This window comes from Rhinopithecus roxellana, chromosome 17 (assembly GCF_007565055.1).
Source record: "Rhinopithecus roxellana isolate Shanxi Qingling chromosome 17, ASM756505v1, whole genome shotgun sequence".
NCBI classification, from domain to species: Eukaryota; Metazoa; Chordata; class Mammalia; order Primates; family Cercopithecidae; genus Rhinopithecus; species Rhinopithecus roxellana.
The window spans coordinates 68,125,427-68,150,796 of NC_044565.1; the positions used below are offsets into that span (position 1 = coordinate 68,125,427).

Here is a 25,370-nt window from a genome sequence, read left to right on the forward strand (position 1 = left end):
GCCTGTAATCCCAGCACTTTGGGAGGCCGAGATGGGCGGATCACGAGGTCAGGAGATCGAGACCATCCTGGCTAACACGGTGAAACCCCATCTCTACTACAAAATACAAAAAACTAGCCAGGCGAGGTGGCGGGGCGCCTGTAGTCTCAGCTACTCGGGAGGCTGAGGCAGGAGAATGGTGTAAACCCGGGAGGCGGAGCTTGCAGCGAGCTGAGGTCCGGCCACTGCACTCCAGCCTGGGCGACAGAGTGAGGCTCTGTCTCAAAAAAAAAAAAAAAAAAAAATTCAGCTGTGCGTGGTGGCGCATGCCTGTAGTCTCAGCTATTTGTGAGGCTGAGGCAGGAGAATTGCTTGAACCTGGGAGGCAGAGGTTGTAGTGAGCCAAGATCGCACCATTGTGCTCCAGCCTGGGCAACAAAGTGAAACTCTTGTCTGAAAAGAAACAAAAACATCAAATAAGGTTTTAAAAAAGTATCAGCCCAAACCTTTTGTTTTTGACAATCAGGACAGCAGTCAGCAAACAAGATACTTGTCAGCATTCAAAACATTGTTACTTGCTCTAATTCTAATGCCCAATTAAACTATTCCCAAGAGAGGACAGGAACTATTACGTCCCAAGTCAGCCGTGTGGTGAGCAGCACTCACCAGAACCTGATGTTTCTAAGACAAAAAGGGGAACCCAGGACACTATTCAAGAGAGATTGGGGGAGGAAACTATTTTAGAGCAACAATTTCTTACTTTGGTGATGGTATGGACTGCTGTTTGGGATGCTTGCATGCTAGTTTTAGGGCACTGCTGCTATCTAGCACATGCCATTTTTTCGGTCAGAATCTTCTACTACAACTTATTATCTTACAATAATTTGCCAACATGATGAAACCTGCCAGATCCTGGTTAGCATTATGGCAGCAATATGTGAGTTTCCCTGCAGAAAAGGGATAACAACATGCTTAAGCTATCTAATCCATTTAAGAAACAAAAAACCTCACTCAGCTAAAACTCACATGCAGGATGGTTTAAGTGCAGCCAGCTTGTCCATTAAATGTGAGCAGAAAACTGATCAAACCAAACCCCCATTTGGCCAAGCTGCTGTTCCATCTTTCCTTCTGGAAAACAGGCAGTATGTGTGTGGTGGTGACAGAGGCAGGAGGTGAGGAGGGGGAATAATATTCCCCCTTTATTAATTCAGAGGTAAGATGGAGATAGTCTGTAAAGCCACAGACACTGTGGAGGAATCAGTTTACGGCTTCTCTCTGTAATGCCAGTCAGGAAATACAAGGCTCAAGAGTCCTGATCCCGGCCCTGCCTTGCCCCTGCAATTACCGCCCATTTCCTTACATCCTAACCTCACTCAGTCTTCTCAACAGAGACAGTCATGCCGTTTCAATAATCCTTAACAATAGAGCAATTACATGCAAACTGTATCAAAATCCGCAGGCCTGATACTAAAGTGTAAAATGGCATTAACAAGTATCTACTAGATAAGATTTTCCCTTCTGTATTCAAAGACTACAGACTCCAAGGATGTTAATTGTCTATAATATCCGTAACAAAACGAAGTCAAAGAAGGAACTGGCATTTCTAAAAATCAAAAGAAACTTGGCTTCACTATGGAGTATCTAGAACTTACTATGTTCAGGAAAAAGGAATCCGTGATGACAAAAACAAACAAAAAACCCACCAAGCCAACACAAAAAACAACCACCAAGAAAAAATGGACATTCTAACTCTTGCAAAGAGAGAGAGCAGGCTTACCCTTTGAACACTTGTTGCTGTCCTCGGTCTAGCCCAGTGAGGGTGGCATCTTTAAGTATAGTCTTTAGCCCCTTATCTACGGAGACTTGGGCGATGCCTGCTCCCATCAGCCCTGCACCAAGAATAGCCAGATGCCTGCAAGGAAAGGACGAAATGACTTTCGGCAAACTGATCTCAATCATTTCAGTAAAAGTGGAAGATTGCCTAAGTTATTCAATAAATCAACTAATGCAGGCACAACTACAAGGTGTTTCAAATAATTTTTATTTATTAAAAACACAGCTTTAATAAATGATTGATTTTAAAAGTGCAAAAACCCACCAAGTCTAAATGATTGATTTTAAAAGTTAAGTGGAAAAACCCACCAGGTCTAAAAGAACTGGTCTACCCAAGATAGAATTATACTAATCTTCAATCATGCTTCAGAATCACTGAAAACAAAACAACCAGTTTATGTTTAAGTCAACATGAGTATTTTTTTTTTCGAACAAAACCCAACTTGCAGTGATATGCCCCAAAAGACCAACCTCTTTTCTTATTGAACAACTTATTTGTTAGTGATTTTGACTATCTGCCAGTTATCTTTCTTTCTTTTTTTTTTTTTTTTTTTTTTTTTTTGAGACGGAGTCTTGCTGTCGCCCAGGCTGGAGTGCAGTGGCCGGATCTCAGCTCACTGCAAGCTCCGCCTTCCGGGTTTATGCCATTCTCCTGCCTCAGCCTCCCAAGCAGCTGGGACTACAGGCGCCCGCCACCTCGCCCGGCTAGTTTTTTGTATTTTGTAGTAGAGATGGGGTTTCACCGTGTTAGCCAGGATGGTCTCAATCTCCTGACCTCATGATCCGCCCATCTCGGCCCCCCAAAGTGCTGGGATTACAGGCTTGAGCCACTGCGCCCGGCCAGTCATCTTTCTTTCTTTTTTTGAGAGACATGGTTTTGCTCCCTCACCCAGGCTGGAGTACAGTGGTACAATCCTAGGCTCACTGCAGCCTTGAACTCCTGGGTACAAGTGATCCTTCTGCCTCAGTCTCCTGAGTAGCTCAGACTAAAGGTGTGTATCAACACTCCTGGCTAAGTTTTAAATTTTTTTGTAGAGATAGGGTCTCACTATGATGCTCAGGCTGGTCTCGAACTCCTGGCCTGGTCTCAAATGATCCTCCCACATGAGCCTCCCAAAGAGCTGGGATTACAGGTGTGAGCCATCGTGTAATCTTTCATTTCCCCCAAAATCTGTGCCTTTATCACTCCTTGTCTGGATGAGTTCAAAGTCTCCTCCACAGTCTCTTTGCTTCCAGACCTTACCCCTTCCTTAAACACCTCCACATATGCACATTGCTACCTTTTTTTGCCCCTGAATTCCTCTAGAACTTCTCAGGACCACTTGATTTACCCCATAGTATTCTGGAATGGCTTTGTGTCCATTATTTGTCTCCTCAATTAAATTCGAAGCCTTTTGAGGACCAGAGATCATATCTGCTTATTCATTTTAGTTCCCTATAGTTCTGGAATAATTTGCCATATTCACACAGTAAATAAGAAAAATTTTTAAAGAATCTCTTCATAAAAGAAGCCCAAGTTTACAGCATTGTTATTCAAATTACAGTTGTAATGAAGGATAAAGTTTCATTCCTAACCATTCTGATTATAATGTTTAAAAATCATACTAACGTCCTGAAAAGGAAATCTAACTTCAAGTCCTAGGAGCATCTTCTAAATGCAGCTTTGTAATAGTACAAATATTTACATGGTGAGTGAGAAGTAATTGCGGGACAATGAGAAAATACAGTAGAGAAACAAAAAATAGGGACTGAAAAAAAAAGATTGATACATTTGCTACATCAAAATTAAAAATTTCTGTTTTGGCCAGGCACAGTCGCTTACGCCTGTATTCCAAGCAATTTGGGAGGCCGAGGAAGGCAGACCACAAGGTCAGGAGTTCAAGACCAACCTCACCAAAACACAAAAATAAAAAAATTAGCCAGGTGTGGTGGTGCGCACCTGTAATCCCAGCTACTCAAGAGGCTGAGGCAGGAGAATCATTTGAACCTGGGAGGCGGAGGTTGCAGTGAGCTGAGATTGCACCACTGCATTCCAGCCTGGGTGACAGAGCGAAATTCCATCTAAAAAAAAAAAAAAAAAAAAAAAAATTCCGTTTGACAAATGACCCCACAAAATTAAGACAACCATAGAATGGGAAGAATTTGTGACATATATAGCAGACAAAGGATACTGCTGGAAAAATAGAACATGCATATATCAATTTAAAAAGACAACCAAATAAAATGGGCAAGGGATATAAAGCAATTCATAAAAGAACAAAACAAATTGTCACTGAAGATGCTCAATTTCAGCCAGACATGGTAGCTCATGCCTGTAATCCTAACACTTTAGGAGGCCTAGGAGGGAGGATCGCTTGAGCTCAGGAGTTTGAAATCAGCCTGGGCAACACAATGAGACCTCATCTCTATTAAGAAAATAATAATAATAAAAAGATGTTCAATATCCCTAATAACTGGGGCGATGCAAATTAAAATGAGATACATCAGACTGGCATTTTTTTTTTTTAAGATGGAGTTTCACTCTTGCTGCCCAGGTTGGAGTGCAATGGTGTGATCTCAGCTCACTGCAACCTCCGCCTCCCAGTTCAAACGATCCTCCTGTCTCAGCCTCCCGAGTAGTTGGGATTACAGGTGCCTGCCACCACACCCAGATAATTTTTGTAGTTTTAGTAGAGATAGGGTTTCACCATGTTGGCCAGGCTGGTCTCGAACTCCTGACCTCAGGTGATCCACCCACCTAGGACTCCCAAAGTGCTGGGATTACAGGCGTGAGCCACCGCACCTGGCCAAGTATCAGTCAGGATGTACAAAAAATTGGTTCTTTCATGCATAGTTGATGGAAGTACACTTTGTCCTACTTTGGGGGGTTCTTTGGTTTTGTTAGAACTGAGAACTGCATACTCTATAACCTAGTAATTCTACTTGTCATTATCTACTTTACAGAGATGCACTTAAATACAAGATGACATGCTGTGATGAACAGCTGTATAATAATGTTTGTAATGAAAAATTGGTAACAGCCAGTAATTCATCAATAGGGGATTAAAATGAAGGAGTGACCTGATATGTATCAATCTACATCTCCAAGTCATATCACTGAGTAAAAAGTACAAGCTACAAAATCTATACAGAAGGATTCCTTTTATGTTAAAACATATCGTATAGGCCAGGCATGGTGGCCCATGCCTATAATCCTAGTGCTTTGGGAGGCTGAGGCAGGAGGACTGCTTGAGGCCAGGATTTTGAGACTAGCCTGGGCAACTTAGCAAGAACTCATCTCTACAAATTATTTGAAAATTAGCCGGGTGTGGTGGTGTGCGCCTGCAGTCTCAGCTACACAGGAGACAGAGGTGGGAAGACTGCTTGAGCCCAGGAGTTATGGTGAGCCGTGATTATGCCATTGCACTCCAGCCTGCGTGACAGAATGAGACACTGTCTCTAAAAAACAAACCCGCCCCCCTCCCTCAACCAAAAAAATCCCACAAACACAAAACAGTATCTTATAATCTTATTTATGATAGTTTTTTTGAAAGGAGAAAAAGAATGCATTATTTGCTAGGTTGTTTTTTGTTTGTTTGTTTGGTGGGAGGGCATTTGCTGGAATGTTAACTTTAGCTGTAACAATAACAGTAAAATCTAAAACTGTGTTTAAAGCTTTTTTGTTATTTAAAATTTTTTTGTATATTTAAAGCTAAAATATCACTCATTTCTTAACTGTTATGCTCTGCTTCATTAACACCAGAATTTTCATGATGGCTTTATAGTTGTTTAATATTTGTCTACAACAATGTAGAGTTAAATTAACACACTTCACAATCTACGGAATCCTTCTGGTAAACATCTTCAGCACCCCCAAAATGACCCACTTGTGTAATTACCCAGCAGGCTAACATCTATGGTGCATGATGCTTTATAAGCCAACTGCTGGGTGACATGAACTTTTGAGGGTTGGTTACACAGAAATGTTGTGATTTGAAGAATGCATAACATGGCACCTTGTCTGTATACTAATTTGTAGCTCAGCATTTTTTTTTTTCGTAAGTACTGCTCTTCACTTATTAGAACTGATGGAATGCATTACTCATATGAAAGATTAATTTGTAAAGAGACAATCCATAAGGAATTCCAGTTCTCATCCAAGGCAAGGGGGAAGTGGCCTAGAGAGATGAAAGTAGAAGAATTACTGACAACTGGGAAAGCAGGAAGGGGGACGCCCTATCTACAATGTTCATTATTCAATTTTCAGTTTAACATATTCTGCCTTGGGTACTTATAGCTTATTCTTCATTTCTAAGATGATGCTACCTTTTTCTTCAATATCTTTCCCAAGTTAGGTCAACTCCTACATTTATCCTGTTTTACTGTCCGTTAAAGTTCTGAGTTTTAAAATTTTTGATTCAAGGTGGCTTTTTTTCTCTTCTGCAAATGCTGATTCCAGAACATTTAAATCAAGTTTGGGAGTGTTCTGTTACAGTCTTCTTCTGCATTGTGGTTTTTTGGGGGACAGAATTTTCATAAACTTAAGTATTCTGATTCTCATTTTCTCTTTTTTTCTTATATTGCCTTTTTGTAGGTGCTATCTTTCTTTTTTGTGTATTTACTACACAATACCACCTTCTCCAAGGGGTATTTTATGGTTACATGGAGATGTATACTATCGCCATACAACAATAAATGCTTAGGCAAGAGGAGTCTGGAGTTAATAATAAATTAAGACACTAGGTTTCTTAATTTAAGAGCACCGTCTTCTGTTGCAAAGTGCAGTTTCTTTAATTGACAGCATTCTTTGTGTACATGGAGGGATGTGGTGGGAAGGGGTAGAAGTCGGTGTGTCTAGGTTTTGTAATTTTGCAGGATGCCTCTCTGCCTTCTATTTATGCTGTGCACAGGGAATGGGTGGCTTTGTTTTCCTTATTAATCTGTCTGATTTTTGTAGAATGTGTAAAGAGATAAAGGTTTAAGTGGCTGTAATTTTTCTCCTGCAACATGGAAGTAATTTACCCCGCTCATCAAATGCAAGGTACTATCAATGTTAGGTGGAACAAGTGCAATTGGCTCTTCAGATGGGATTGATAGCAGTCACTAAATGTCTGAGAGAAGCAGTTAAGGTTGTATTTCAGATTGTAACTGGAAATCAGCCCTCTTGGTTAGAATCTTACCTGTTTCACCCAGACTTCTTATCCATTTTATTTTGTATTTTATATTTGTAATCTCATTAAAGGTGAGAGGATGGAGAAGGTAGTATCATTAGCTGCTTCTCTGAAATCCCCCACAGCAGTTCAGATAGAACAGCTCAACCTCAGCACTACTGACATTTCAAACTGGATATTTCTTTATATCGGGTACTATCTGTGCATTATAGGATGGTTAGCAGCATCCCTGGCCTCCACCCACAGATGCCAGTAGCATCCCTCCCTCCCTAGTTGTGACAACCAAAAATGTTCCCAGGCATTGTCAAATGTCCCCCTGGGGGGCAAAATTGTCCACGCTGAGAACCACAGAGCTACAAGGTAAGTTTAGGGGCATCATTAAACATAGACTCTGAAGAGCTATTAGGCAGCATAATATGGAAAAAGGCTGGCTTATGGCAATACACATGAAAGAGGCAGACAGACTTTCCAATACTTAGGTTGTAAGCTAAAAGAAGGACAAGATTTTAACAGTTACAATGAAGTTTTATGTTTTTTAATGAGGAAGAAGTGTGAGTTCCCAGAGATGGCATCTCAAATCACAGAGAGAGAGATGACTACTGAACAGTGCAGAGGGAGTGTGTGGTTTGGGAAGGGAGACCTAAACCAGATTTCTAGGCGACATCAATATGTGACAAGAAAGCCTCTATAGGCATGACCAGAGTGGTTTGGAAAAAACTCAGAACAGGCAGAACTTTGAAAGCCAAAAAGTTTTTAGTAGACATAAGGGCTCAAATATGCTCAGGAAAGAAGAGGTTGAGGACAAGACTGAATTAAGATACAGATCTAGCTGTGTAGATCTTCAAAGCCTCTGTGAGCTTTGCACACAATAAAATTCACAAGGGCTTCCTGGGTAGAGTTTAACTTACTTAACATCCTTCTGTGGAGCTCCAAATTTATTCTTCTTGCACAGGACCTGACCATGGTAGAGTCCCATCAAGGCCTTTGATTCTTTGGTCATTACAAGCTCTCCAAATTTCTGAAAAGTAAAAAGGAATGAGAAAAGGTAGAATTTCACAGTCTAGGTTATATGGATTCCTTCAGTTCAGGTTCCTCTGAAGAGCAGAAGTAATGCATGTGAAGCCTGAGTTCCTGGGGATGTGGGGGAGGTTGGGGGTTCAGTGCTGCAGAAGTCTGTCTCTCACTGATGTGTCTTTTCTTTACTTGTCTCATCTGGAGCACTTTCCGACTACTGTATTGAAGAAAGTTTTGGATATAACTAAGCTCTCAGCTTCTTTACACCAGAGGTGTGGTAACCTTTTTCATAAAACTAGAGTCTCAGGGCCAAAATAAGCCTCCACAATCATCTCAAACCAACCCTCTCATTTTACAGATTGGGAAGAGGAGGTCCAAAGAAATGGAGCGACTTTGCTCAAAGCCATACTGCCTCAAAGTGGCAGAAATGGAACTTGAACCAAGATAGTATGATTCTGAACTCCAGTTGTATTGTTTTTTTTAATTTGAGACGGAGTCTCGCACTGTCACCCAGGCTGGAGGGCAGTGGCGCAATCTCCGCTCACTGCAACCTCCGCCTCCCAGGTTCACCACCATTCTCCTGCCTCAGCCTCCCGAGTAGCTGGGACTACAGGCGCCACCACCATGCCCGGCTAATTTTTTGTATTTTTAGTAGAGACAGGGTTTCACCGTGTTAGCCAGGATGGTCTTGATCTCCTGATCTCGTGATCCGCCCGCCTTGGCCTCCCAAAGTGCTGGGATTACAGGCGTGAGCCACCGCGCCCAGCCTCGAACTCCAGTTCTTTTTCTACTGTAGCAGGCTGCCCACGTGGGATTTACCACTTTAAAAAGTAGCCTAATTTATGGAGAAAAAGTCTCAACTTGGTGGTTAAAGGCATAACATTTAGGATTTGACAGATCCTGTCTCTGCCGCTGCCCCATCGTGAAGCTTTCTTCATCCTTAAAAATGGGAAAAACAATACCCATTTTACGGTACTGTTCTAGGGGATTAAATGAGAACACTAGTAAAATGACCAGGGTCTCAAGGTTAGCTATTATTAATATCACTAGGATATACTGGTAAGATTACATGGTTACAAAGAGCATTTCAAAAGAATCCCTCTAATAAAGTTGCTTTCACGACCCAATAGAACGTAAAATGGTAACACAATCAATGCTTTACTCATCTTGATACAGGATGTTTTATCTAATAAACCAGTGATTTTCAAACGTGGGCAAAAGATTTATCAATGGTCAGAAATTTAGTGAATGGCAATAAGCATTATATACATGAAAAGAGGAATACACAGAGGATACAGAACACAATGCACACAGTGAAGACAGTTACTGATTCGTGAAACTTATTCCTCAATTGTTCTGTATGTATGTTTATGTGCACTGGTTATATTTTTTAAAAAATCAGAAATGCCCAACAAAACATCTAGTACCAGAAGTGTTTTTCTGGTACCTGTCCTGAGCTCTTCAGATATTTTTTTTTTTTTTGTCCTTTTACAGGTTGGGCATCGTTAATCTGAAAATCCAAAATCCAAAATGCTCCAAAATCCAAAACTTTTTGAGTGCCAACATGATGTCATGGGCAAGATATTACACGTGTTATGAGCTGCAGTCAAAACTGTTTTATGTAAAAAATTATTAAAAATAATGTACAATATTACCACCAGGCTATGTGTATGAGGTGTATATGAAATTAATTTCATGTTTAGACTCTGATCCCATTCCCAAGATCTCTCCATCATATATATGCAAATATTCCACTATCTGAAAAAGTCTGAAATCTGAAATGTTTCTAGTCCCAAACATTTTGGATAAGAGATATTCAACTTTTGGGCCGGGCGCGGTGGCTCAAGCCTGTAATCCCAGCACTTTGGGAGGCCCAGACGGGCGGATCACGAGGTCAGGAGATTGAGACCATCCTGGCTAACACAGTGAAACCCCGTCTTTACTAAAAAATACAAAAAACTAGCCGGGCGAGGTGGCGGGCACCTGTAGTCCCAGCTACTCGGGAGGCTGAGGCAGGAGAATGGTGTAAACCCAGGAGGCGGAGCTTGCAGTGAGCTGAGATCCGGCCACTGCACTCCAGCCTGGGCGACAGAGCGAGACTCCGTCTCAAAAAAAAAAAAAAAAAAAAAAGAGATATTCAACTTTATAAAAGAGCAACCATTCTTCAATGATCGTTTAAAACTTAAAAACAAACACAAATCACTTAAATCTGCAACATCACCAAGTTGCTAGAAAAGTACATGGGTAAAGCTGGTACATACATCTCTTCTGTCTTTGTCTTTTAGTGGGTACAAGATACTTCCTTTCATTTTCCAATTTACCAAAAAATTCAGTGTCATTATCTCTAGGCCCTAACATATAAGAAAAATATTTTTCTATCTTCGTATTCATTTTGTCTCAATAAAACCTGCCCAAGTGCAGAACAAAAAACACCCAAGTGACTTGTTTTGAAAGGATTATAACTCTGTTCTTGCCCTTTGTAGTGACAACCTTATTACTGAGGGTAAGTTCAAACATCTGCAGACCAAAGGGTTTTTTCTTTTTTTTTTCTTTCTTTCTTTTTTTTTTTTTGGAGACAGGGTCTCACTTTGTCACCGAGGCTGGAATGCAGTGGTGCGATCTTACTTGGCTCACTGAAGCCTTAACTTCCTGGACTTAAACAATTCTCCTGCCTCAGCCCTGGAAGTAGCTGGGATTATAGGCACATGCCACCATGCCTGGCTAATTTTTGTAGTTTTTGTAAAGATGGAGTTTTGCCATGTTGCCCATGCTGATCTTGAACTCAAGCTCAAGCGATCTGCCCACCTCGGCCTCCCAGAGTGTTGGAATTACAGGGGTAAACCACCATGCCCGGCCCCATTAGGGTATTCTTAGCATCCACTTGCTCACTGAGATTAAGCATAAGAGATGATAAGCACTGGAAGAAAAAAATTCTTACTAGGCTTTGGGTATTTTTTTCCTTTTTCAGCTTTATACAGAGGATTGGATCTTTAGTTTTCCTTTAACTAATAAAACATTGAAAGGAAATAAGTTTACCTGAGATTCAGAGAGATAACCAGCATCACTCCCTTGCTCAATTCCAGTCTTTACCACCTAAAAAACATATAAAGCACTTGCTCAGTGTTGGAATAGATTGGCGAGATGTACAATAATGCTAAATAAAATTGCCAGTGTTGCTAGTCCTCAAAGAGTAAGTCAAAAGTCTAGACTGGAGTGAGAAAGAGAAGAGGACTGAGGATCCAGCTGCCCTCGACTGACTTAATTCTCTATCTTTGAGGCTACTACTAAATCTAGCATAACACAGAAGGAGAAGGAAAGACAAAGCTTGAATTACTCTTCTGGCTTCTCTCCTGATCTTCAAATGTAGGCAGATCCTGAACTTCCACTCTCAGCCCTTTTAGCTCTCTATGGTTTCTCCCTCAGATACATGACCTAGTTTATCACATTAATCATGAACTCTACAAAATTCAGTGTAACATTTGGGATAAGTACTATCCTAAGTACAATGGCAAGTATAAAAGATGAAAAAAATGACCCTGTACTTACTATCATAATTTACGTGAATGACAAATTTTTAAAAATAAGCAAATTGACATCTCTAACTCTGACTTCTCTGTCTAAACTACTGTTGCTTGAATTTCCCATAATATCTGAACTCAATATATCTGAACCTAACTCATAACCTCTCTTTGGCAAGCCTGTTGCTGCTTTCATATTTTTACTTTACTATTGTATCACAGGGCCTTATTCAAAGTTCAAGCCTGAATTACCAAGACAGTTTGCTAATTCACTGCTGTACTTTGTCTCTCCTTCGAAACCATTTTTAGCCACTACCATGCAAATGGCTCTCTATAATCTTTATCAGACAAAGGTAAAATTTCTCAATTCATTATTACCAGCCTTCTAAAATCTAGCTTCAATCTGCTTTTCTTCAGACTAACATCTCATTATCTGCCACAAACACTGGTCTCACTAATGTTCCTCGAAGAGCCTGTTTTCCAGCTTCCATAACTTTGCTCTAAATGCCCTCCCTCCTTGGCAATACTTTCCCTTCACCTATCCTCAACCCAGCTTTCAGGGTTCAGGTCAGATCCCATGAGGCACTCACTGATCTCTCTGTCTCATGGTAATTGCTGCCTCCTCTGTCCCAATTATTTGGCATTAATCTTATGCTGCCTTATATCTCTTACAAGGGTATCTGCCTTAACACATATACGTGTCTAACATCCCCAGTCCAGCCTGTGAGATGAAGGCAGGTGGGGGCATATTTCATATTTTATGTGCTTTGGTGCCTTCTGCTCAAAATATACTTGTTGACTGACCCATTCACCAATTGTGAAGTCTTTGGTTATATGCTCTCTTAATCTTTGACTTTCCCAACTGAAAAGTTCTAAGTTTTAAAGTCTACTGTTAAGAGATTTCTTGAACCCTGTGATCATTTTAATTATCCTCATTGATCTTTTGCAGAGCTTCTCTACATCATTACATCTTTTTTATAAGTACAGCAATGAAGAAGTCCTTGAGGGATTTTAGGTACTGACAGTGATGTTGACCAAGAATAGAATAGAGCCATCAATTTTGTTTCAATTACTTTTTGGTTAGTGCCTGACACTCTAATGGCCTTGTTATACTGATATGACTTAGGTTCCTTTCCTGGTTTGCTGGTTTGTTACTGATAGATTTAAATGCATCAACCAATGAGTAAGTCCAGCATTGATTTTCCCCAAATACATCACTTTATATGAGTCCTTACAGCTTGCTATGCCCTTCCCTTATTTTTGGTAAATACTTTAATAGCAGAATTAAGAAATTTAGTACTGAACATACATGGTCCAGAATGGCAATAAGGAGGAGTGATCTATAGAAAGGAAGGAAATATGAGAAAACTGGGAATATTAGGTAAGACTCACATCAATTATTTTCAGAGGTGCAGGGATACAGGCCTTTAGTCTTCTTTCGCACTTCTTCTTCCACTTTTTTGTAAACCTGTTGCCTGACAAATGGAATAGTCATGGCATACGCTGTCAATTCTGTAAAATAAAATGTTTTTAGATATTTACTATAAAGAGCCTAGATTCCCTTGTTAGTTTATCCTCAAAACTCTGTAAAAATGAAGTAATTCTAGCTATCTGCAAGAACTGCTCTTCATGCTGATACACACAATAAAAATTTCAACCTACGCACTACCTTAAACATGCTAATTGATGAATGTTAAAGCTGGGCCTTGGGTACATGAGTGTTTACAACACTATTTTTTTTTTTTTTTTTTTTTTGAGATGGAGTCTCGCTCTGTCGCCCAGGCTGGAGTGCAGTGGCTGGATCTCAGCTCACTGCAAGCTCCGCCTCCTGGGTTCACGCCATTCTCCTGCCTCAGCCTCCCGAGTAGCTGGGACTACAGGTGCTCGCCACCTCGCCCAGCTGGTTTTTTGTACTTTTTAGTAGAGACGGGGTTTCACCGTGTTAGCCAGCATGGTCTCAATCTCCTGACCTCGTGATCCGCCCATCTCGGCCTCCCAAAGTGCTGGGATTACAGGCTTGAGCCACCGCGCCTGGCTGTAACACTATTATCTAGTCTTTTTGTGTTCATGCTTAACATTTTCTAAAATGAAAAGTTTTCTATGACTCAAGGGTCATCATAAAGAAAAAAAAATGGTTTTTAAAATTGGCTTTAACTGGCTAGCGTAAGGCTGAGGAGTTGTTACACCTCCTAAGGCTGACTTTATGCTTTGAGTAAATAATGCATTTATCACTTCCTCATTTTGAATCTATAGCAAATAAAATTAAATTTCCAGGAAAAAAGCTTTGCCTTTGTTCTTTAACAATGATACTCACTTTCCACCAATCCCTTGTCTCTCTTTGGAGAAATCTTCTTATCAGCTAGCCCTTTGGCGAAAGTAATTGCAACCTCTTCTAGGTACTCCATTGTCCGTTCCTCTGGAGGTTTTAGTCCTGGTCCTATAAAAATGAATGGAACACTGGAATGCAAATCAGGCCTAGACCAGTCCCAGGTAGTGAAAAACCCAGGCTTGCCAAAGCCAAAGGCTCTAGCACAGCATTCCATTTCAGACTGGAGACTGGTAGGTGGCAAAGTCAAAAACCATGAACTCAAAGAAGGGAAATTACAATGAATAGAGGAGCAATAATATACTCTAGGTAGAAAACGTGGTCTTAAACTGTTTCATTTGGCTTCCACTTCTGAGTAGAATGTAGTACGTCACACACACAAAAGGAATGTATTATGTCTACTGCAACCTGCATTCTTGCTGGAAAACTGGAAAGAAAAAAGAACAAATCATGAAATCATTTGTAAAGACACTGGGGAACTATGAAAGTAACAAGGACCATATGAACTAAAATTCTAGAGAGCAAGAGCCTGTCTTAGCTGAACTGATGATTGCTGATCATTTTCTTTTCAGGGATATGTAATGCTTTTGGGCTTAGACTGAACACTGGACTTGACCCAAGCAGAAGGAACGTGAAACCATCAGAGTTTTTGGTGGTCATGTACAACAGATTAGAAGTTAGAAGAAACCAAGTGCAAAGCCAGTTTTCCCCCAGGAACATTTGTGAAGGTCTAAGACAGTACACAAGGAGGAAGGGGCTAGCTCAGAGAGGTTGAGTGAAATCTCTCATAGTTTCATTATGTTTAATAGATAAGGTACTTCTATGGAGAAGGGGGCCTGAAACCAATATGCAACTGATTTTCCACACAAGGCCTCTACCAGATCTTGAACCTGCTTGGGGCAAGAGGTTACAGAGCTAGGCTAAAAAAATCTGAAGAACAGGTGCAGTGGCTCATGCCTATAATCCCAGCACTTTGGAAGACTGACATAGGAGGATTGCTTGAGATCAGGAGTTCAAAACCAGCCTGGGTAACATAGTGAGACCCCACTCTTATTTTAAAAAAATCTAAAGAACACAATTTATAGTGCTGTGAAAACAGACACCACAGACACTACCAGGCTCTCAATCAAAAGTCTGTAAGAGCCACATTGGAGGATGTGGCTGGGATCAAAATGGCAATCTTGTGCAGTACTGTGGTACTTAGGAAACAAAACCCAACTGGGGGAACCCACAGCAGACATACAACCAATCTCTCTCTTAAGACACTTGCCCTTTTTTTTTTTTTTTTGAGATGGAGTCTTGCTCTGTAACCCAGGCTGGAGTGCAGCAGTGTGATCTCGGCTCACTGCAACCTCTGCCTCCCAGTTTCAAGCGATTCTCCTGCCTCAGCCTCCCGAGTAGCTGGGGATTACAGGTGCGTGCCACCATGCCCAGCTAAATTTTCCATTTTTAGTAGAGATGGGGTTTCACCATGTTGGCCAGGCTGGTCTTGAACTCCTGACCTCAAATGATCTGCCCGCCTCGGCCTCCCAAAGTGCTAGGATTATAGGTGTGTAAGCCACCGAGCCTGGCCCATTTGACCTATTTTGAACATGTGTGGGGAAGGAGGAATAATAACTAAGCCCAAAACTTTGGAGTGACAAAAGTTCAGTGTCCATAAAAGTCCTAACACAGTCATAATCCTGAGGGAGGCCAGGGCAGCTGGAATCTGTGACGTGAAATGCTGGAGAGCAGCTGCTGTACAACAGAAGAGCTCCAGAGCTCTAAAGAGGGGTCCTTGAAACTCTGGTCGAGTATTGTTCTGCATGTGCATGAGGGGAAACTATCTGCAGCTGAGGAAAGAACCACCATAAAAGGCATGAAATGAAGCAAGGAAAGAATGACCCATAGCCAGGAGACAGATCAACAAATAGACACAGTTCCAGAAATGAAAAGAATGATAGAATGAGCAGACACGATGTTCAAAAGGCTAGTGTAAATTCATGCCGTATGTTACAGAAGGTAGAGGAAAACAGGCGATAATGAGGAGAAACCGAAGATATAATAAAAGTGAGTCAACCCCAGCTACTTGGGAGACTGAGGCAAGAGGATCACTTGAGCCCAGTAGCTCAAGGACCAGACTCGGCAAGACCCCGTCTGAAAAAAAAAGTGAATCACATGGGATTGGATTAATAGCAGGGATACACTGAAGAGGGAAACATCAGGAAACTTGAAGACATGGCAGTAGAAATAACCAGAACGAAAAAAGACCTAAAACAAATAACCCAGAGCTTCATTTTTGGGCAATATCAAATGATCTAACAATGTGAAATTGGAATCTCCAAAAAGGGGAGGGAGACAGAAAAATATTTGAAGAAATAGTAGCCAAAGAAGTCTCCAATTTTTATGAAAACTATAAGCCCACATGTCCAAGATATTTAATGAATCCCAGACATAATAAACTTTAAAAAAAAAAAAACCCAACAAACCAAGACACATCATAATCAAATTGCTAAAACCAGTCACAAAGGGAAAATCTGAAAGCAGACAAGAGGAAGGGAAAGGCACATCACATATGCAAGTATAAAGAAAAGAATGAGGCCGGGCGCGGTGGCTCAAGCCTGTAATCCCAGCACTTTGGGAGGCCGAGACGGGCGGATCACAAGGTCAGGAGATCGAGACCATCCTGGCGAACACGGTGAAACCCCGTCTCTACTAAAAAAAATACAAAAAACTAGCCGGGCGAGGTGGCGGGCGCCTGTAGTCCCAGCTACTCGGGAGGCTGAGGCAGGAGAATGGCGTAAACCCGGGAGGCGGAGCTTGCAGTGAGCTGAGATCCGGCCACTGCACTCCAGCCTGGGCGATAGAGCGAGACTCCGTCTCAAAAAAAAAAAAAAAAAAAAAAAAAAAAAAAAAAAAAAAAAAAAGAAAAGAATGACAGCTGGGCACGGTGGCTCATGCCTGTAATTTCAGTGCTTTGGGAGGCTGAGGCGGGAGGATCATGTGAGCCCAGGGGTTTGAGATCAGCCTGGGCAACATGGTAAGACTTTGTCTCTACAAAAAGAAAATTTTTTTTTTAATTAGCTGGGCATGGTGGTGCATGACTGTAGTCCCAGCTACTCAAGAGGCTGACGTGGAAAGATTGCTTGAGCCCAGAAGTTTGGGGCTTCAGTGAGTTATGATCATACCGCTGCACTTTAACCTGGGGAACAGAGCAAGACCCTGTCTCAAAAAGAAACAAACACACAAAAAAGTACCAAGATATAAGTGACAACAGACTTTTCATCAGAAATTATGCAAGCCACACAGAATGGAGACATTTATAAAGTACCAAAAGAAAAACATTAGCTGGCCAGGTGTCGTGGCTCATGTAATCCCAGCACTTTGGGAGGCCGCGGTGTGCAGATCACTTGAGGTCAGGAGTTCAAGACCAGCCTGGCCAACATGGAGAAACTCATTAAAAGTACAAAAATTAACTGGGTGTGGTAGTGGGTGCCTGTAATTCCAGCTACTGAGGAAGCTGAGATAGGAGAATCATTTGAACCCGGGAGGCAGAAGTTTCAGTGAGCCGAGATTGTGCCACTGCACTCCAGCCTGGGCAACAGGGTAAGGCTCTGTCTCAAAAAAAAAAAAAAAAAAAAAAAAAAAAAAAGAAACATTAGCAATCTAGGAAAAATATTTTTAAAAATGAAGAGGGAAATAGACTTTGTCAGACAAATCAAAAGGTAAGAACAGACCTACACTACAGAAAACACTAAAGGAAGTTCTTTAGGTTGGAAGAAAACCAAATCAGATGGGAATCTGGATCTACCTATACAAAGGATAAAAAGCACTAAAAATGGTAACTATGTGGGCAACTATAGAAAAGATCTTTTCTAATTTTTTATTCTCCTTAAGAGATAATTATCTAAAACAAATATACCAATATATAGAAGAATTTATAATGTATGTAGAAGTAAAATGTATAACAACAATAGCAAAAATGGGGAGTATACAAAATAAATGCATACTCTTTTAAGGTTTTGACACCACATGAAAATATTATCAGTTGAAAACAGGCCAGGTGCAGTGGCTCACACCTGTAATCTAAGCACTTCGGGAGGCTAAGGCAGGCAGATCACCTGAAGTCAGGAATTTGAGACCAGCCTGGCCAAAATAGTGAAACTCCATCTCTACTAATATACAAAAATTAGCTGGGCGTGGTGGTGTGCACCTGTAATCCCAGCTACTCAGGAGGCTGAGGCAAGAGAACTGGTTGAACCCAGGAGGCAGAGATTGCAGTGAGCCAAGATTGCACCACTGTATTCCAGCCTGGGTGACAGAGTGAGACTCCGTCTCAAAAAAAAAAAAAAAAAAAAAAAAAAAGAAAATAGACTGTGATAGGTTAAAAATGTATACTGTAAAACCCCAGAGCAACCATTAAAAGGGAAAAGCAAAGTAAAAGGCCAGTAATGAAGATAAAAAAAACCTTTTTTTTTTTTTTTTGAGATGGAGTCTCGCTCTGTTGCCCAGGCTGGCGTGCAGTGGTGTGATCTTAGCTCACTGCAACCTCCGCCTCCCAGGTTCTAGTGATTCTCTTGCCTCACCCTCCCAAGTAGGCAGGATTACAGATGCATGCCACCACGCCAGGCTAATTTTCACCATGTTAGCCAGGACGGTCTCCATCTCCTGACCTTGTGATCTGCCCACCTCGGCCTCCCAAAAGTGCTGGGATTATAGGCGTGAGACACTGTGCCCGGCCAATAAAAAATTATTAATCCAAAAGAAAGCAGGAAGAAGAAAAAAGGAACAAAGAACTGACGGGTCACCCTGGAAGGGTCAGAGGGTGCACCCTTCACCCCCACTGTGAGAAATCAATTTGTGAGGTGAGGCCCAGCATCTCTGCTCTGTGGTTGCTTTTCTTTGGAGGTCAGAAATTACGGTGGGAACTGCTACCATCAACTAGGATCCCTAAATGCAATGGGGATAAAGGAATCCCCGGGTGGCAGGGGCCAAGTAGCAGCACCATGCCAAATCAAGGTGGGCATGGTCACCGTAATAGTGGAGCCAAAGCAGTAATCAGAATGGTCAGACTTGCAGAGACCTATGGCATTGGGTAGTCGATCATGGCGTCCCTAGAAAAGAAATAGATGGGCAGTCTACTAAACTCTTATTTCATCTGTATAAGCAGAAGAATTCTAGGTCTGGTCAACAGAAGTATAACTTGAATCACCCGAAGACAGTCATGGCCCCTTAATCAATTCCCAGAAATGAGCTACTTTACAGACCCAGAATCTCCGTAATGAAAGGGAAGTTGTGTCCTCTTGAGGAGCCTTTCCTGCTTATCTTTCTCCTACCCTTCCCCAAAGGGACCTATGGCTATTTGCCTTGCAGAAGGGGAAACAATGATTTTTTGGGGATTACCAGACAATGGCTTCTGAACTAACACGAATTCCAAGGGACCCAAACATCGCTGTGGTCCAGTAGTCAGAGTAGGGGCTTATGAAGTCAAGTGATCAATGGAGTTTTAGCTCAGGTCTGTCTCCGTGGGCCTAGCAGGTCCCTGAGCCCATCCTGTGGTTATTTTCCCAGTTTCAGAATGTACAATTGGAACAGACATACTCAGCAGTGAGTAATATATTCTCTGACTTGTAGAGTAAGGGCTACTATGGTGGGAAAGGCCATGTGAAAGCCACTATAACTGCCTAGAAAACAGTAAACCAAAGCAACACCACAATCCTGGAGGGACTGCAGAGATTAGTATCACCATCAAGGACTGAAAGAGGTAGGGGTGGTGATTCCTACTTCATTCCCATTCAACTTGCCTACTCTGGACAGTGCAGAAAACAGATGGATCTTATGGAATGACAGTGGATTACTATAAATTTAATCAGGTGGCAACTGCAATTGTAACTGGTGTTCCAGATGTCATTTTATTGCTTGAACAAATTAACATACATCCTTGGATCTGGTATGCAGTGACTCATCTGACAGAAGCTTTTTTTTCTTGGTTATCTGTTAGTAAAGACCACCAGAAGCAGTTCGCTTTCAGCAATGTACCTTCAATTGAGTTAGGTTTTGCTGAATAGTGATTAGTCGATTATTAATGAGGTGTTTGGAGGTTGGAAATAGTAAGGTAGGGAATAGGATAATAGGTACTACAGCGGGTAAGCCTAGGAGTGTACCTTAGGGGTGGGTGTATTGTTTTCAACCATATATCATAATTTAGTCCACAGAGAGCCTGATTACCTTGTCCTTCCACAAGATATCATGCTGGTTCATTACGCCGTGATATTATGCTGAATGGATCTGGTGAGCAGGAAGTATTAACTACTCTAGACATGCTGGGGGTAACACATGTGTGTGACGGAAGGTGGGAAATAAATCCCTCCAAAATTCAGGGCCTCCCACGTTAGTGAAATTTCTGGGGATCCAGTGGTCTAGGGCATACAAAGACATCCCTTCTACTGTAAAGGGTAAGTGTTGCACCTGGCCCCTCCTACCACAAAAAGACAAGCAGAACACCTGGGGCGCTGCTTCAGCTTTTGGAGACAACATATTACTCATTTGGGTTGCTGCTCCAGCCCATTTACTGAGTAACTAAAAAAGCTGCTAATTTAAGTGGGACCCAGAACAAGAGAAGTAGTTCTGCCATTTGGGCCATGTGATTCAAACCCAATGGTGCCTGAAGTGTCGGCAGCAGACAGAGATGCTGTCTGGAATCTTTAATAGATCTCTATTAGGTGAATCACAACACAGACCCTTAGGATTTTAGAAAAAGTCCTACCATCCTCTGTGACTAACTACTCTCCTTTTGGGAAACAGTGTTTGGCTTGTTAGTGGGACTTTGTAGAGACTCAAAGCTTAACCATGGGGCATCAAGTTACCAAGTGACGTGAGCTGCCGATCATGAAACAGATGTTGTCTAACCTACTAAGCCATAAAGTGGGGTGTACATGGTAGCACTCCATTATCATATGGCAGTGGTATATGTAAGACTGGGCTTAAACAGACACTAAAGGCACAAGCTGCATGAGGAAGTAGCCAAAATACTCCACGGCCCTGTTCTTTGTCTCTCCCAGCCTGCACCTATGGCCTCATGGGGAGTTCTCTATGGCCAGTTGATTGGCAAAGAAAAACTCGGGCCTGGTTTGTAGATACTTCTGTGTGATATGCAGGTTCCACCTGGAAGTGCACAGCTATAACACTACAGTCCCTTCTGGGACACCCCTTAGGGACAGTGGTGAAGGGATAGCCTCCCAGTGGGCAATACTTCTGGCAGTGCACCTGGTTGTTCATTTTGTCTAGAAAGAAAAATGGCCTGAACTAAGGGTCTACTCTGATTCATAGGCTATGGCCAATGGTTTGCCTGGATGGTCAGGAACTTAGGGGGAACACAGATGAAAAACTGTTGACAAGGTGTTATGGGCTGAATTGTTTCCTCCCTACCCCATTCATATGTTGAAGCCCTAACCTCCAGTATCTCAGAATGTGACTATAATTGGGGATAGGGCCTTTAAAGAAGTGATTAAGTTAAAATGAGGCCATTAGGGTATGCCCTAATCCAATCTGACTGGTGTCCTTATATGAAGAAAAAATTTGGACACACAAGAGATGACAGGGATATGCAGACAGAGTAAGAAAGCAGTGCCATCTGCAAGCCAAAGAGAGATGCCTCAGAAGAAACCAAACCTGCTAACACCTGATCTTAGACTTCCAGTTTCCAGAAATGCGAGAAAACATGTTAAGTTTCTGTTGTTTAAGCCACTCAGTCTGGTATTTGTTATGGCAGCCCTAGCAAACTAATACACAAGGACACCTGGGGAGTAGGTCAGTGGACAGACCTCTCTGAACAGGCAAATAATGTGAAAACACTTGTGTCCCATTAAATGCTCATCAGAGTGACCTCAGCTGAGGATTTCAATGATAAATTGGATGGGATGACTCGTTCTATGGATACCAGTCAGTATCTTTCCCCAGTCACTCTTGTCACTGCTTCATGAATAGCGGCCATGATGGCGAGTGTGGAGGTTATGCATGGGCTTAGGCAATGTGGACTCTCATTTACCAAGGCCCATCTGCCTACAGCCACTGTTGAGTGCCCAATCAGGCAGTAGCAGAAACCTACACTGAATCCCTCATATGGAGTCTCCAGGGTGATTAGGGAGCCACCTTGTGGCAGGTCGATTACTTTGCACTGCTTCTGTCATGGAAAGGGCAGTGCTTTGGTTCTTACTGTAACATTTACTGTGAATATCAATTTGCCTTCCTGGCATGCAATGCTTTTGCCAAAACTACCATTTGTGGACTTACAGAGTGCCTTATCCACCATTATGGTATCCCACAAAGCACTGCTTCTTATCAAGGAACTAACTTCTCAGTAAGTGAAGTGTAGCAATGGGCCATGCTCACAAAAGACTGATCTTACTGCATCATTGGGAAGCAGTTGGCTCGACAGAATGGTGGGATGGACTACCGAAGACTCCATCACGGTGCCAGCTAAGTGGCATTATTTTGCAGAGTCAATGTCCTCCACGATGCTGCAAATGTTTTAAGTCAGCTTCCAGCATAGGGTGCTATTTTTCCCACAGCCAGGATTCGTGAGTCCAGAAATCAAGGAGAGCAAACAGAAATTACCCTATTCACTATTACCCCTAGTGATCTAATCTACCAGCAAAATTTCTGCTTCTTGTCCCTGCAACTTTGGGCTCTGCCTGTCTAGAGGGCTTGGTTCCAAAGGGAGGAATGCTTCCACCAGGAGACACAACAATGATTCTACTGAACTGGAAGTTAAAACTGCCATCTGGCCACTTTGGGCTCCTCATGGCTCGAAATCAACAGGCAGCAGAGGGTGGCTACTGTACTGGCTGGGGTGATTAATCCTGATTACCAAGGAGAAATTAGATTGCTACTATACAACAGAGGTAAGGAAGAGTATGTCTCAAATGTGGCAGATCTCTTAGGGTGTCCCTTAGTACTAACATGACCTCTAATCAGTCAGTAGAAAATCACAACCCAATTCGCACAGGACTGCTAATGGCCTAGAAGACATTTTAGGAATGAATGTCACCCCACCAGGCAAAGAACTAGGACAAACTGAGGTACTTCCTGAGGGCAAAGGGAATATGAAAAGGGAAGTAGAAATATCACCCTTTCCACACCAGACCTGGTACACAGTCAGTGCATTGCGGTGTCATCTGAGGGAGCTGCAGTCAAGGACTTGGGTCTCTGGGGCTGGCTAAGCTCTTATACAAATGTGCATTCCTAGCCTAGAGGCCTTCTATTCCTAGGTCTTTTTATATGGGGACTTTGGCTGAGGCCTTCTTCAGGTGCCTCTGCTGAGACCTTGTCAAAGGAGGAAGGGGAAATTTTTTATTTATTTATTTATTTATTTATTTATTTATTTATTTTGAGACGGAGTCTCACTCTGTCGCCCAGGCTGGAGTGCAGGCTGGAGTGCAGTGGCACAACCTCGGCTCACTGCAACCTCTGCCTCCCGGGTTCAAGTGATTCTCCTGCTTCAGTCTCCTGAGTAGCTGGGATTACAGGCATGTGCCACCACGCCTGGCTAATTTTCGTATTTTTAGTGGAGATAAGGTTTTGCCATGTTGGCTAGGCTGGTCTCGAACTTCTCACCTCAGGTGATCCGCCTGCCTCGACCTCCCAAAGTGCTGGTATTACAGGCGTGAGCCACTGCACCCGGCCGGAAGGGGAAATCTTTTTTTTTTTTTTTTTTAGACGGAGTCTCGCTCTGTCACCCAGGCTGGAGTGCTGTGGCCGGATCTCAGCTCACTGCAAGCTCCGCCTCCCGGGTTTACGCCATTCTCCTGCCTCAGCCTCCGGAGTAGCTGGGACTACAGGCGCCCGCCACCTCGCCCGGCTAGTTTTTTGTATTTTTAGTAGAGACGGGGTTTCACCGTGTTAGCCAGGATGGTCTCGATCTGCTGACCTCGTGATCCGCCCTTCTCAGCCTCCCAAAGTGCTGGGATTACAGGCTTGAGCCACCGCGCCCGGCGGGAAATCTTAAAGACACTTCTCCCAGTCTACTCCACTCTCCTCACCCAGGGTCCATAAAGCCTCAGGAACCTTTTGTTCAGGGCTTTTGCAACAGTGAGATGACCCCCACTTGTATGCTAATCTACCAGATCCTCAACCAGCGTACCATTCCATGGGGAAAATGGTATAGGGAGCAGCTGGCACTTTCTTTGGTTTTAGCCTTTTGTGTAAACTATCATAGTAAGTGAATAAAGGCTCCACTGTTACTTTCCTTTTGGGTTGTTTAATTATTTACTCTGACATTTGATAGCTCAGTTCTCTTTCCAGATCAGCTGAATACTAATCTGGAAATATAAATATTGATTTCTGAATACAGAAATGAATACTGTACTATTTATGAGGAATTCTTTCTTATTTTGTTATGAATGTATGTAATTAACCAAATATTTGTGTTTTCTTCTCTAGCTCCTTATCATCTAATATAAGATGTATCCATAATAGTTAACTTTATATCATAGCATTTATGTTACAGAATATGAGAGAAGAGTGAATTTCACCCAAGGACTCTGCATCCTCTTCTAGGGAAAGGATCAGTGTATTTTTGGTTGTATAAAGGAGAATTGCATTATGTCAGGATTAAGTATGACTCTTGTCATTGCCTTTATTTGAAGACTAAGTATGGCTTCAGGAGATGTGTATGGGTATCAAATAGACAAGGGGTGGAGTATGATAGTCTTCAAATATGTCAGCTTGGCTGGGCTACAGCCCAGTTTTTCAATAAACATTAACCTAGATGTTACTGCGAAGGTATTTGATAAGTGATTAAAGTCCTATCAGCTGATAAACTATCACTATCAGGAATGAATGAGGAGACATCATTATAGAGTATAAAAACATTAAAATGACAAGTATTATGAACAACTTTTTTGCAATAAATTTGGCAAATTGTTAATAGATGAACAAATTATTTGAAAGACACAAACTACTACCATAGCTTACTCTAGAATGGAGAAGCTGAATAGCCCTATATCTATTAATTGAATTCATAAGTAAAACCTTTCCCAACAAAGAAAACTAGGAGCCCAGGAATTACGGGTTAATTCTGTCAAGTATTTAAGAAATAATAACAACTTGCCGGGCGCGGTGGCTCAAGCCTGTAATCCCAGCACTTCGGGAGGCCGAGACGGGCGGATCACAAGGTCAGGAGATCGAGACCATCCCGGCTAACCCGGTGAAACCCCGTCTCTACTAAAAAATATAAAAAACTAGCCGGGCGAGGTGGCGGGCGCTTGTAGTCCCAGCTACTCGGGAGGCTGAGGCAGGAGAATGGCGTAAACCCGGGAGGCGGAGCTTGCAGTGAGCTGAGATCCGGCCACTGCACTCCAGCCTGGGTGACAGAGCGAGACTCCGCCTCAAAAAAAAAAAAAAAAAAAAAAAAAAAATAACAACTCTACATAAAATCTTTCAGAAAATATGGAGGCCAGGCACGGTGGCTCACACCAGTAATCTCAGCACTTTAGGAGGCTAAGGCAGGCGGATCATGCGGTCAGGAGATTGAGTCCATCCTGGCCAACATGGTGAAACACCGTTTCTATC

The 25,370-nt window shown here is 42.2% G+C and overlaps 1 protein-coding gene across 1 annotated transcript in view; it reads right to left on the reverse strand.

Annotated features, from left to right (window-relative positions):
* Positions 1–25,370, reverse strand: part of HADHA (hydroxyacyl-CoA dehydrogenase trifunctional multienzyme complex subunit alpha) — a 60,007-nt gene that overhangs the window by 11,711 nt on the left and 22,926 nt on the right. The window contains 6 exon segments of the mRNA XM_010383025.2: positions 1,757–1,891; positions 7,871–7,980; positions 11,013–11,069; positions 12,887–12,910; positions 12,912–13,006; positions 13,809–13,931. Of these exon segments, the coding sequence (XP_010381327.2) occupies positions 1,757–1,891; positions 7,871–7,980; positions 11,013–11,069; positions 12,887–12,910; positions 12,912–13,006; positions 13,809–13,931 (544 nt within the window).